Consider the following 13,434-nt stretch of genomic DNA (forward strand, 5'->3'; position numbering starts at 1 on the left):
CTGAGTTAGAAAGTTACATAGCACTTCCTATTTTAACCGCACCCCTGAGCTCAGAATGAGGTGTTTCAGATATTCAAAGCACGCAGCTTAACTACACTGCATTCTGATCCTGAAATCGCTTGGGGCCCAAGCTCCCTTCATTTGAGGGCAGCACGCCTTCCCCTGACCACCTTGGTGGTGGGACGAGTCCCACGTCCTTGCTGTACCACTATGGAACCTTTGATGTGCTCTGTTCCGCCAGCAGCTCTGCTCTCCTAGTTGTGCTGTTCGGTTGATACAGAACATTTAAGTTCCTTGAGCACCTACTCGTAGAATGTGAGGGCAGGCAGCCTGGAGCGTGGTGGCCCCCAGGGCTAATGCACAAAGAGGATGAGACAGGCATGGACGACAAGAGTGCTTATAAATGAATTCCAGGTTGGGATTCAGTCTGTCATAGGGATCGGCTCCTGTTTCACAGAATGCGACACCTACCTTTTGGGCCCTATTTCCTTCATTTTGGAAACGTCTGTGTCTTTTCCAGCAGGTGTAACTGTTTCTTTCCCATTTGTCTTCCAGCCTCAGAGAGCATGGTCTCCGGCCCTGCCATCATGGAGGACGACGACCAGGAGGTCGATTCGGCAGACGAATCCGTCTCCAACGATATGATGACGGCCACCGATGAGCCCTCCAAGATGTCGTCGGCCACCGGGCGCCGAATCCGGCGCTTCAAGCAGGAGTGGCTGAAGAAATTCTGGTTCCTGCGGTACTCCCCGACCCTCAACGAGATGTGGTGCCACGTCTGCCGCCAGTACACCGTGCAGTCCTCCCGCACCTCGGCCTTCATCATCGGCTCCAAGCAGTTCAAGATCCACACCATCAAGCTGCACAGCCAGAGCAACCTGCACAAGAAGTGCCTGCAGCTGTACAAGCTCCGCATGCACCCCGAGAAGACGGAAGAGATGTGTCGCAACATGACCCTGCTCTTCAACACCGCCTACCACCTGGCCCTGGAGGGCAGGCCCTACCTGGACTTCCGGCCCCTGGCCGAGCTGCTGCGGAAGTGCGAGCTCAAGGTGGTGGACCAGTACATGAACGAGGGAGACTGCCAGATCCTCATCCATCACATCGCCCGGGCGCTGCGCGAAGACCTGGTGGAGCGCATCCGCCAGTCACCGTGCCTCAGCATCATCCTGGATGGACAGAGTGACGACCTGCTGGCTGACACCGTGGCGGTCTACGTCCAATACACCAGCAGCGACGGGCCCCCGGCCACGGAGTTCCTGTCCCTGCAGGAACTGGGGTTCTCCAGCACAGAGAGCTATCTCCAGGCGCTTGACCGGGCCTTTTCCGCCTTGGGCATTCGGCTGCAGGATGAGAAGCCCACCGTTGGCTTGGGCATAGACGGGGCCAACGTCACAGCCAGCCTGCGGGCCAGCATGTTCATGACGATCCGCAAGACACTGCCCTGGCTGCTGTGCCTGCCCTTCATGGTGCACCGGCCCCACCTGGAGGTCCTGGATGCCATCAGTGGGAAGGAGCTGCCCTGCCTGGAGGAGCTGGAGAACAATCTGAAGCAGCTGCTGAGTTTCTACCGTTACTCGCCACGCCTCATGTGCGAGCTGCGGTCCACGGCATCCACCCTCTGCGAGGAGACAGAGTTCCTAGGGGACATCCGGGCTGTGAGGTGGATCATCGGAGAGCAGAGCGTCCTCAACGCCCTCATCAAGGACTACCTGGAGGTGGTGGCCCACCTCAAGGATGTCAGCAGCCAGACCCAGAGGGCGGACGCCTCGGCCATCGCGCTGGCCCTGCTGCAGTTCCTCATGGACTACCAGTCAATCAAGCTCATCTACTTCCTCCTGGATGTGATCGCTGTGCTGTCACGCCTGGCCTACGTCTTCCAGGGCGAGTACCTCCTGGTGTCCCAGGTGGATGACAAGCTCGAGGAGGCCATCCAGGAGATCAGCCGGCTGGCCGACTCTCCGGGGGAGTACCTGCAGGAGTTCGAGGAGAACTTCCGGGAGAGCTTCAACGGGATCTCCACGAAGAACCTCAGGGTGGCCGAGGCCAAGTTCCAGTCCATCCGGGAGAAGATCTGCCAGAAGACCCAAGTGATCCTGGCTCAGAGGTTCGATTCCCGCAGCCGGATCTTCGTGAAGGCCTGCCAGGTGTTTGATCTGGCCGCCTGGCCCAGGAACAGCGAGGAGCTCATGAGCTACGGCAAGGAGGACATGGTTCAGATCTTTGATCACCTGGAGGCCATCCCCACCTTTTCCCGGGATGTCTGCAGGGAAGGGCTGGACCCCCGGGGGAGTCTGCTGATGGAGTGGCGGGAACTCAAGGCTGATTACTACACCAAAAACGGCTTCAAAGACCTGATCGGCCACATTTGCAAATACAAGCAGAGGTTTCCACTCTTGAACAAGATCATCCAGGTCCTCAAAGTCCTCCCCACCTCCACCGCTTGCTGCGAGAAAGGCCGAAACGCCCTGCAGCGAGTTCGCAAAAACCACCGCTCCCGCCTGACTCTCGAGCAGCTCAGCGACCTGTTGACCATCGCTGTCAACGGCCCTCCGATCGCCAACTTTGATGCCAAGCGAGCCCTGGACAGCTGGTTCGAGGAGAAGTCTGGCAACAGTTACACACTGTCGGCCGAGGTCCTCAGCAGGATGTCTGCGCTGGAACAGAAGCCAGTGCTGCAGACCGTGGACCACGGGTCCGAGTTTTATCCGGATATTTAGGGAGCCGGATCGCAGAGTTCACTAAGCTGTTGAATATTTTTTTAATCTATACTCATAAGCTTTGATATATTATATAAATATATATTATATTATATTATATATATATATATATATATATATATAAACCCACACTGAAAAAATGTTAAAAACCAAGGTGACACGTCCACCAGAAGCTACTGGGAAAGGAATAATGTCAGAAACTGACTCTCGTCTACAAAACTTGGCAGCTGCAACACACATGGAAACTCGTTTTCACTCACAGAAGCATGTGCTGGGGCCACACGTGTTCCCACCTCACAGTCAACCAACCGCATAAGCTAAAATGACGGGTCTGTCATCACCTTTAGGTAGCTCATTTTGTTTCTGTTCTCGTTTGGGGGTTGAGGGGTTTGGGTTTGGGTGTGTTGTTCTTGCCTTTTTTTTTTTCTTGTTTGGTTTTATGAGGGGGGTTTCTTGGCCTCTTCATTGACCAGCTGGTCCAGCGGAATCAGATCTCTCATTTGGGATGGGGTGGGCTGTGTATCTGGATCGGGGTACTTGACTTTTCCCTCTCCCACCCGACTTCAGCTTGAGAGATTTTCATTCATTTCCTGACCAGCGTTCCTTCACTGTCTCAGAAACAAAAGTGTCGGTCAGACTGTGACAACCACCACTCCCTACCCGTGTCGCCTGTCCTGTCCCTTGTCTGTTGAATCCCTCCTTCCAGACCCCTGGATCCTAAACATTTTACCTGTTATACTGAAGGCAAAATCGCCTTACAACCGAGCTTGAAATCCTGGGGAACGGGGGGTGGGGCGCGAGCTCTTTGCATTCCTGTTTTACCTGGTGTGGGATCACATAATATAATCCCATTCAGATCCAGGGAATATGGGGGAAATGAAGAGCCAAGAAGTCTAGACCCCAGTAGGGCAGCGATTTTTGGCTAAAAACAAGTAAAATGAAAAGTATGTATTCAATTTACATGAATTATTTATACTCTGTCTTTATAATCATATAATGTGTTTGGGGGTATTTTTTTTTCCCTTTAATAATCAAGAAATGCCTGCTAGAGTTCAGTGGCAGGAGATGTCAATGCAAGTTGTGCCCTGGGTTATGCATAACGCCGATGAGAGTCTCTAGAGATTGGGTCCTTCTTTTGCAGTAAGGCTGATGACAAGCCCTGCAGCCTGGCAGGAAGGTAGTGGGAAAGTGGGTAATGCATCTATGCCGGCGAACGCTTCCTTTTTTGAACAGGGTAGAGACGTCCTAAAAGAAAGGAATACACAAGAGGTAAGACAGGACTCTCAAGGCATCAGCCTACACACGCACACACACACGCACACACACACACACACACACACACACACCGAGATATAAGCTTTAGAAATAGCCACTCGCCTACTCCCTGAGGCAAGTAGTGGTTTAATCTAGAGGAGTCTTGATCAATGCTCTTTTGTTCGTTTAATTACCAGTATACCTCGCAAGGGAGTTTTTTAAAAAAATGTGCGTGAGCTGTTAAAAACTTCTGTCCATGTTTCCACATCTGTATGCATATCTGATATGCAGAGATCCTACATCGTGGGTGCAGGTTATATTGGGGGAAGGGAGGAAAAGCTGCATTGTCTGTGGTCTGTCGGGAGCCATCCCTCTCCGTTGGCAGAGGGTGGGCAAAGGATGGTGTGATCTGGCCACAGGTATGGCTCCAGCGTCCCCCACCTGCTCAGCTCAGACATTAGAAAACTGTGGTGGCTTCCTTCCTTCTTGGTTTATCTTGTCTCCGAGGGCTCATGCCACCGTTGAGAACCGGAGTGGAACTGTCATCAACACTGAACATGTCAACCCCTCCTTCCTTGTCCTGCCAGACCTTCACCCCCTCCAGATCCCTTCCCCCCACCCCATGGTCTTGGTGCTAAGATAACTTTAGAGTCATTGCTGCTAGTCGATAGCTTTTCATTATATAAATATATTATATATATTATATATTATTTTTGAAACTTTTTTGTTTGTTTTCAACAGTGATGTAGCATGTTAAAAAAACAAAAAACCAACTGGTTTTCTCCGACTGTCCCACTGCCAGGCCTCATATGCTGCCTTCTTCAACAAATCAATGCACCCCTGCCTGGTGACATTCACCCCTCACCCCCTTCCCCAGTCGCACGTACTTTCCCACCCTCCTCTGAACAAGGAGAGAGTTAGCAGGAACTTGCAAGGAAAGACCCAGAGCCCTTCCTCATGCTTTGAAGTTCCCAGCTTCATCCACTTCTCCACTTTAGGCCGATGTCTTCTCTCCCCATCCGCCTCCTCCCATCAGGGTCAGTAACTGTGGTCAAGTGCAAAGCACAAGGGTCCACCTTCCCCTCCCCAACTTCCTCTCCACCACACACCCAAACCACCGTGTCTGTGGGAGCTTCCTTTGAACATCGCACAGACTAAGATGGGTTGAGGGCAGAGATGGCTGGCAAGGTGGGCCTCCGTAGGGGTCAGAAACAGTAGTCGGGATCCTTTCTTCTAGCCAACAGTTGCCTTACGCCTCCTCCTGCCCCCCTCTGCACCTCCCCACCCACTATGTCAGGAGATAGGGAGTCCTCCCCTAGACCACTCATTTGGAAACCAGGAGGAGAGAATCGCTGATGGCTGCCTGAGTACCGCATCAGGGCTGCGACTGTTTCCTCTCAGGAGGCCGTGGCCAAAATTAGCTCAAATTTTTATCCAGAGGGGAAGAAATCCTTTGGGCCAATGCCAGTGTCTACCTTGTCTTTTTAGAGGGGCAGGAGCTGGCCACCTGCCTCTGGGCCAGAAGCATGAGCAGCTGCTAGCAGCACGAGGCTGCTAGCCGTCACCTGCCCAGCTGGACTCCAGACCTCAGAGAGGATGAGCTCTCTGGCGGGTCCTGAAGTTTGGGAAGGCATCTCTAAAACTCCAGGTGCCCATGGCACTCTGAAGGCCACTTTGCCTTGGGACAGGGAGCAATTTGGGTGACACACCACTGCAATTGACAGAGTCTTTACCCCTTGGAGGCTCCAGTGCTTCTATCCTGTGAATGCTGCATGCAATTACCCGTGATTTCCATCCCTGGCGTTTCCACTCTTCTGTGTCCTTGAGAAGGACTCTTGGGCTGTGGGGACCCTCAGGGTTTGGCCCAGGGAACCGCATGCTTGGGCAGTCTAACCTCCCTTTGATAAGTACGAAAAGCTGTGGCCAGGCGGTCCTTGCATCCTCGTCCCTTTGGACGAGACAGAGCCCTTAAACTCAGCCCCTGGCTTAGGAGTGACAACCATTGGCTTAGAATGAAAGGTCTGTGTCTCTAGAATTGAAACTTGTCCTCATTGGGTTGGCTGATTAGTGACTTTCTTCGGTTCATGGAGGGGGCGGGAAGTGAGATCAGGTTTGTGGCCAATTGTGCCAAGTAGAGACATCGCAGAGCTCGGGAGCCAGAAGCCCTTGTGATTAAAATGGTCTGCTTTTCCTCAATGGAGGAAAAAAAAGACCCATTGCCATTTTGTACCTATCTCTGAGACCCGAGGACAGCCCAGCCCTGTCTGTAACTCTTGACATGTCCCAATTTCCAAGTTTCGCCTGCCTGGTTGAATATGAGAATCCGGGCATCCACAACACCAGCTTTCTTTTTTTTTTTTTTTCTTCGATGGCTGCGGGCAACGTCCTATGGTGCTGGGCAGACCCTCATTTCCTCATCCTCACTGGAGGATGAGACCAGGCTCGACGTCCTGGATCCCTGGATGGTCGCGTTCGGTGCTGGGCCCTGAATCTAGGACAGCTGGAGGTCTCCACCCCACCCCTGCTACCTGTTTCCTTGCTGAGTTGTCTTGCTGAGGCCCCTCTCCTTGACTTGCTTATGTTGATGCTTTGATTTGGAGAAGGGACCTTGTAATTATTTAAGATGATGTTTAAATATTTTCCAATTGTTTAGAAGTGTTACCAAGAAGGAGAAAACAGGCAAAAGCATGTAGAGTGCTGAAAATGATCGTGGAGAGACTGAAATGGACCAGACGTGGTCCAGCTTGGGCTGTGGGGCGGGCGTCTTTTTAGCTGTTCACCTGGAGCCTCACGGCGTCCAGGAAGTGGCTTGGGGGTTGAAAGAGAACTTCTAGATTCCTCCCCCCTTTGTTTTTTCTCCCACTCCCCGTAGGAACAGGAATTCTGTATCTAGAGCTGGTTGTGGTTTCCGGTCTAGGTGGATTTCCAAGTAGAATTCGTGTTCTTTCTTGGTCCCTACACCCAGTTTGGGTAGAAGGCTCTGGATCCCCTTGCCCCTTCAAGCAGCAGGCCCAGCCAGGCCAGCCTGGGACAGCCAAAGTGGGGAGTGCCTTTTCCTAAGACAAGAAAGGCATGTTCAGAGGGCAGGTGAGCTCGGGACAGTCCCATTGCAGATGCCGGCCTCCTGGGGGACGTGGTGCTGGGTCATGGGCTCTAGGCTGTCTCCCTCCTCCAACCTCGAGGAGGGAAGATTATGTCCAGAGATACACAGGGCCCTTCTCCTGCTTGGAGGAAGGCCTCTCTCTACTATCTGTAGACAGGGTGCTTTAGCTGAGTGGATGGAGCTGTGATATTTTAAGAAGCCTTTGAGGTGATCTTTGTGTGTTAGCCAGAGGGAGAAAAAGTGCCCTTTTGGGAGGAAAATGGTACGGCCCTCCTCTTCCGTCTGGCTCTCCCCATCCCCCCATCCCTTCAAGTGGTATCGCCCTGGAAATACCTATGCAATCCAGTCTCCCTAGGAGAGTGCATGGAAGCAGGGGTATGTGCAGTGTATGATACAAATGCTACAGCATATATATTGTATATATGGACATATGCAGTACGTATACACACAGAGTAAGAGATTAAATCCCGTCTATATATCTATGAATAATATCCTATATATTTATACATTTCTATGTTTAAATAGATATAAAAATAGAGTCTATAGAGAGCTGGGAGAGCAGCGGGAAAGCCTGTCGTTTGAGAAGAGGGAGGAGGCAGAGCCTTTGCAGGGGGGCCGGGGAAGCTGAGCAGGCAGGGTTTGCTGGGAACGGGGCCTCCGACCCGGAGTGTTGGAGAGGAGGGGAGCCGGGCCCTGGCCCTCTCCGTGCACTTTCTCTTCTTTCCCTCAGGCTTGGTCTGAGGTTGGAAGGAGATACTCAGCCCCTGAGCTCCCCCTGAAGTGCCCCCTTAGTCGTCGCCCCCCACAAGCCTACGCTTGGGTGGTCACTGCTGCTTGGCAGTAGGGTGTGGTCTCTGACCCCTGGTGGAGGGACCACTGCACAGTTTCCCCAAATACCCTCCCCCTCACAGGAATGAGCAGCATTTGTGGCCATAGGAAAGGTGCAAATTGGACCAAGAGAGGTCCAGGAAAGATGCCACCCGCTCCCCCTTTAGATGCTTTTTGCTGCCCCCTAGAGGCCAAACCTCTGAACTACAGCCGTCCTGGCCTCCCTCACCCACTCCATCGCTGTCTGCCAGGGCAGCATGGCCAGCCAGCGCTGCCCACCATCCAGAGGCTTTCTGGCCAGTGCAGGGGGCATCAGCTAACGGGGAAGGGTGAGAGAGACATATCCGCACACTCATAAATTCAGTAGCAACTCAAGTTCAGAAGCAGGGCTTTGGCCCAGCCCACTTTGCACAGCTGCGGCTACTGCTGGCTGTACTCAGGACAACGCTCTTCCCTCTCCTGCACGGAGGCCCAGTGACCCCTCACCCCACCGGCACCGTAACAGGCAGGTTTAGTTCACGTACACTGTTCTGATTCTGTGACTCGAGGCAGAGGCTAAGCCGGATGCCCCAAGCTCATTCACTTCCTCTGGGGAGGGCGCCTTCCTCAGTTTGTCCCTGCTCCCACCCCTAGATGGCCGGGACGTCTGGGGGCCTGAGGGGGCACTGGTGCCACTGGCAGCATGACGAAGGGCTTGTGCAGCCCTGACAGAATCAGAAACCCGTTTCACTTCCAGGTTTCTCTCGATCGTTTCTTTCCCCGGGAAGGTAGGGGAGGAGGAGCTGAAGGGGCTACAGATGATGGGAGACGGAGGGCAGTGGCATCCTCTGCTCTCCAGATCAGCCTCTGCCTTTTGGCCTCCAAAGGCGCTTATCTCCCATCTCCGAGCCTCCTCTGACTTCTGCCCTACTCTTCCCTACCATCTTACCAACGTACCTCAGTCCCCAGCAGACATCCCCATACCTACAGTCTGGGGCGGGTCTGTTCTGACAGTGCCCACCTCTTCTCCCCTCCACGTCCACCTGGGTCTCCTTGAGCCACACCTAGCTGCCAACCGGGCCTCCAAACACCCTCCAGTGCCTGGCTCAAGAGAGACCAGGCCCGGCCCGAGCCTTCCTCCCTCTGCGGTGGACCAGACCCGTGGCCAGGGGATGGGCATCCCCGGGTAGCAATCCCACAATGCACTGTACCTCAGAGAGAGAGCATACCATGGGGCATCAAGGGCGCCGGGCCCTCCCTCCAGCGGAGGACAGCCGGTTACAATACTGCTCACAAAAAGACAAGGGCCAGGCTGCCCTCGGGGCACCCTCAGTCTTCACTTTTGTCTCTCCGGAAGAGCCAGCAGTCTGATTCCGTCTTTTTCAGCCCCATCTCTCTCCTTCTCTCCACCCCCCACGCTGCTGAACCGTTTCATTTCAATCACAAAGGAAAAACACAGTGGGGGTGGGGGGAATACCTAGGAGTCTATTATCACATACATATTAATATGTTAATACTTTCTTTCTTAAAAAAAACAACTCTTGATGTTATTATTTTGCAGACTACGCTTTATAGTACCTGTGTGACGGGACCTAGAACACTGGATACAAATAGAGCTATGTTGGTTTATCATAATATGTACGCAGAAACTTTCCTTTTGTCATATTATCCTTGTAATGTAAGGAGATTGTTAATAAAAGCATTTAAATTTACTCACGGAGGTCGAATCTCTGCCTTCTTGCCTCTCTCCCAGCCTGTGCTCAGGGCGATTCAGAATGAGTCCCATGCTTGGGTGTCAGGTGAGATGCCTACTGCCTGCCAGGTCAGAAGAAACTGGAAGAGCTCTTTCAAGTCCCTTCCTGCTGTTCTCGCTTTTCCCCCATTTGAGTCCACTTCCACCAGGTAACTTACATGCCTCACCCACCAGTCAGGCCAAAAAGAGGTGTCACCAAAACCCTTTAAAATAAATCTCTCTGCCCTCACACACATTTAGCCCACAAAAATCTCAGATTTTATTGCAGGTAAACTGTGTTCTAATTCTCCCTCCAACTACCTCGCATGATTCTCCACTGGCAGACTCAATCCCCAGGGAGGGGTCCTTCCCCAGGAGTTTGCTAATGGCACTGGTCCGGGGGTGGGTGATAAGTGATGTTTTTGTTTTTGTTTTTTTAATTAATTTATTTATTTTTGGCTGCATTGGGTCTTTGTTGGTGCGCGCGGGCTTCTCATTGCGGTGGCTTCTCTTGTTGCGGAGCACGGGCTCTAGGCGCGCAGGCTTCAGTAGTTGTGGCTTGTGGGCTCTAGAGCGCAGGCTCAGTAGTTGTGGCGCACGGACTTAGTTGGTCCGCGGCACGTGGGATCTTCCCAGACCAGGGCTCGAACCCGTGTCCCCTGCATTAGCTAGCGGATTCTTAACCACTGCGCCACCAGGGAAGTCCCGATAAGTGACGTTTCGCCCAAATTGTTTTAGAAAGAAGATGGGCATACATTCAAGAAAAATATAGAAAAGTGGTTGTATTGTTTCCTCCCGGATGCTGAACCCTCCTCCTCCCAGCCCCTTCTCACCCCAGCCCAGCTTCGTGCCATGGGCCTTCCCTCTCCCTTTTTCTGAACCTCCGGCTTCTCAGTTCCCGCCATCTTCCTCCCAGCCTGTGTCCCTTCCAGCCCCTAGGTCACCCAGAGGCTTCCTGTTGTGAAGGCCTTTCCACAGTCTCCATAGAATGTTGGGGTTCTCTTCTTTTCCCAGGGGAGGGGGAGTGGGAAGGAAGGAGCAAAGGGGAACAGCTGTCCATGTCTAACCAGCTCCGGTGAACCAGAGTCAGCCCCGCCCCACGGCTGGCCATCGGATTTGACCCACATGTGCAGCTGGGAAGCAAGGAAAAGAAAGATATTCCATCTGCACTTGGCTGTGAGCTCGGTCTCCCCAAAGTGGGGCTTGGAGGATGTGGCAAGCTGCCCCAGCTTCCCTCTCCAAGCTTCAAAAGACAAGTTCACCCCAGAGAGAAGACTCAGGAGTCTGGCCTGAAGACCCAAAGGTCCGCTATGTGACCATTTCTACAGTGATCTTTTGAGAACACAGCTCTAGTCGTGGTATCCTCTCTGCTTAGAAGCCTCTAAGGGTTTCCCATTGCTCTTAGAGTTCAATCCAAAGTCCCGATCGTGACCCATCAGCCCTGCCTTGTCCAGCCGCTGCCTACCTCCTGGGCTCCTGTGCCCTCCTCTGCCCGTGCTCCCTGGCCTCCTCTCTGTTCCTCAAGCTCACTGGGCTCTTTCCCACCACAGGACCTCCCAGTACCCTGTGCCCTCTGCCTGGGATGGTTTTCCCCAGGATGGTTGCCTGGCCAAGTTCTTCTCATCTTTTAAGGGTCAGCTAAAACGCTTCCTTCTGAGGGAGTCTTTCCTGACCACGCCCTCTAAATCGCCACCCTCAAGGCGCTATTCATTGTTCCTCCTGAGATTTTCATTCATAACACTTATCTCACTTTGGAACTGTGTAATTATCGTGTGTGTGTGTGTGTGTGTGTGTGTGTGTGTGTGTGTGTTCTATGTCTGGTCTTCCTCCTCTGTATTGTAATGCCCATAAGGGAAAAGTAGAGACTTTTTAATACCACTGTGTGCAGTTCCTGTCACATAGTAGGCACCTAATCATTGTTTATCGAAGGGATGAATGAATGAACGTAAATTTCATTTGCCTGATAAAAGTGCAATCCCAGCAATGTTGTATTGGTCACAGTAGAAATCCCAGATTCTTCCACTTTGCCTGTCTCTGTCTCAGTTTCCTCATTTGACTAGGATGCCCCAGCACTTGACACCCGGCTACACCTGGCCTTGACCCAGCCCCTTCTCTACAAAGTGGAGGCGGCCCCTGAGGTGCTTACTTGAGCTCTCCTCCACTCCATCCTGCTCTTGTCCTTTGGATAATATTCCACCCCACCCAGGCAGGTATTCCAAGTTCCCCCAGGGAAGAGAACTTTTCCAGCTCCTTCCAGAGTGGCAATTCTGAGTCCGTGGTTCCAGGTAGCATTGTGAAACTACTGCCTATGCATCTGTTACGTTTCCAGTAAAAACCCTTGGCCACTGGCTCTAAGTCAGAGCCTGAACTTTAGGGTTAGGGTGGTACCAGATTCAAATTCCCCCTCTGCCTCTTACAAGCTGTGAGACCTTGGACAAGTCATTTATCTGAGTCTGCGTCTTCCGGGCTCAGTACAGAGCAGAGGCTTAACAACATGGTGACCAGCGTCATTATCATCGTTACTGTTACCTCTAACATCAGGTTGAAGTAGATGCTAGGAAGTTTAGGGTTCCCTTCTTTCACCCTGAATCCCAGGGTCTACCCCAGATGAGGGGTTGCCTGTGACTCTTAATACAGAGCTACCAATACCTATGCCACAGCTGGCTTGGAGACCTCTGCCTGACTCACCTTTTCCTTCTCAGCCTGGAGAGAGAGCCTCAGGGCACCTTCTTCTGGTCAACAGCTCAACTCACCTGGCTCTCGAGGGAAAAGCGACTGCAAAGAGGGTTGGTTTGTTTTTGGCTGGAAGAACAGATTTCTCCTCGTCTGTCCCTGGTTTGAATCCTGAGTTTCTGAAACAGGATTTCTGCCATCACCCACTCGCCCTGAGCCACCAAGAATGAGTGCTGGGAAATTGGGATGGGAAACCAGGCTCCAGCAGAGTCTGCCTTGAGAAGAGACCTCACCTGGCTGAGGACAAGCCACCAGTAGACTGGTTTCTATGGTAACATCTGGCTTCCAGTCCTAAGACAGGCTTCCTCCCACCTCCTCCCAGGTAGGCACCTGCCCCCATCTCTGGCTTCAGGAAGCTGCCAAGGTCCCCGCCAGGGACCATCTGTGCTGGCTCACCTGCAGGAGATGAGGGAGGGGCACAGGGGGCCTTCTCCAAGGCTGGTACCAAGAAAACACCCAACCCCCTAAATCCATCCACAGCCACTTCCCATGGCTCTGTCCTTGCCAGGCATCTGCCCAGGGAAGGAGACAGAACACATGCCAGGGTTCCAAGCTCTTGAAATGTTGGGCTTCTAACTGGCTCTGAAAAAATAGAAACTCTTGGGTGGAAAATTACCACTGGCTCCATTAGCAATTAAGCAAATGAGAAGAGGCTGACTCAGAGCCTCAGGTAACATCACATACTGTCTGGAGGAGCAGGTGGCTGTCAGGACACCAGGCCCGGGGCAGGGAAGGCAGGTACACGTGTACGTGGGTTTAGTTCGTTTTATGCATGAGATTGGGGGCCAGAGATAATGTGAAAAGTCTCAATTACCAAATCACAAAATGTTCAAACTTGAAGAGTGATCATTTTGTCCAAATTTATTTTACAGATGCGGGCACAAGCCCAGAGGCAAGTGACGTGCCCAGGGCCATGAAGGTGGCAGTAACAAAGCCCAGCTGGGTTGCAGGTTCTCAGCTCCTAAATGCAGTGCTCTAGATTTGAGTTATTTCATAGGCAGGAGCAGAGTTTGTTATTTAAGGCGGTTCAAGGGAAAGCCCCATATAAAATGATTCCTGAACTCTTCTTGCCTCTTCCATTTCTC

General features: G+C 52.4%; 1 protein-coding gene across 4 annotated transcripts in view; it reads left to right on the forward strand.

Moving 5' to 3' along the window:
* PRDM11 (PR/SET domain 11) overlaps positions 1-9,596 on the forward strand; it is an 89,198-nt gene extending 79,602 nt beyond the window's left edge. For all 4 annotated transcript variants that reach the window (XM_082410413.1, XM_082410412.1, XM_082410414.1 and 1 more), the window contains one exon: positions 556-9,596. In XM_082410413.1, the coding sequence (XP_082266539.1) occupies positions 556-2,720 (2,165 nt within the window). In that variant the 3' untranslated portion in view covers positions 2,721-9,596. The remainder of the gene's footprint in view (positions 1-555) is intronic.
* The last annotated feature ends 3,838 nt before the right edge of the window (positions 9,597-13,434 follow it).

The sequence above is a fragment of the Balaenoptera physalus genome (assembly GCF_965194825.1).
Source record: "Balaenoptera physalus genome assembly, chromosome: 10".
In the NCBI taxonomy this organism is placed as follows: domain Eukaryota; kingdom Metazoa; phylum Chordata; class Mammalia; order Artiodactyla; family Balaenopteridae; genus Balaenoptera; species Balaenoptera physalus.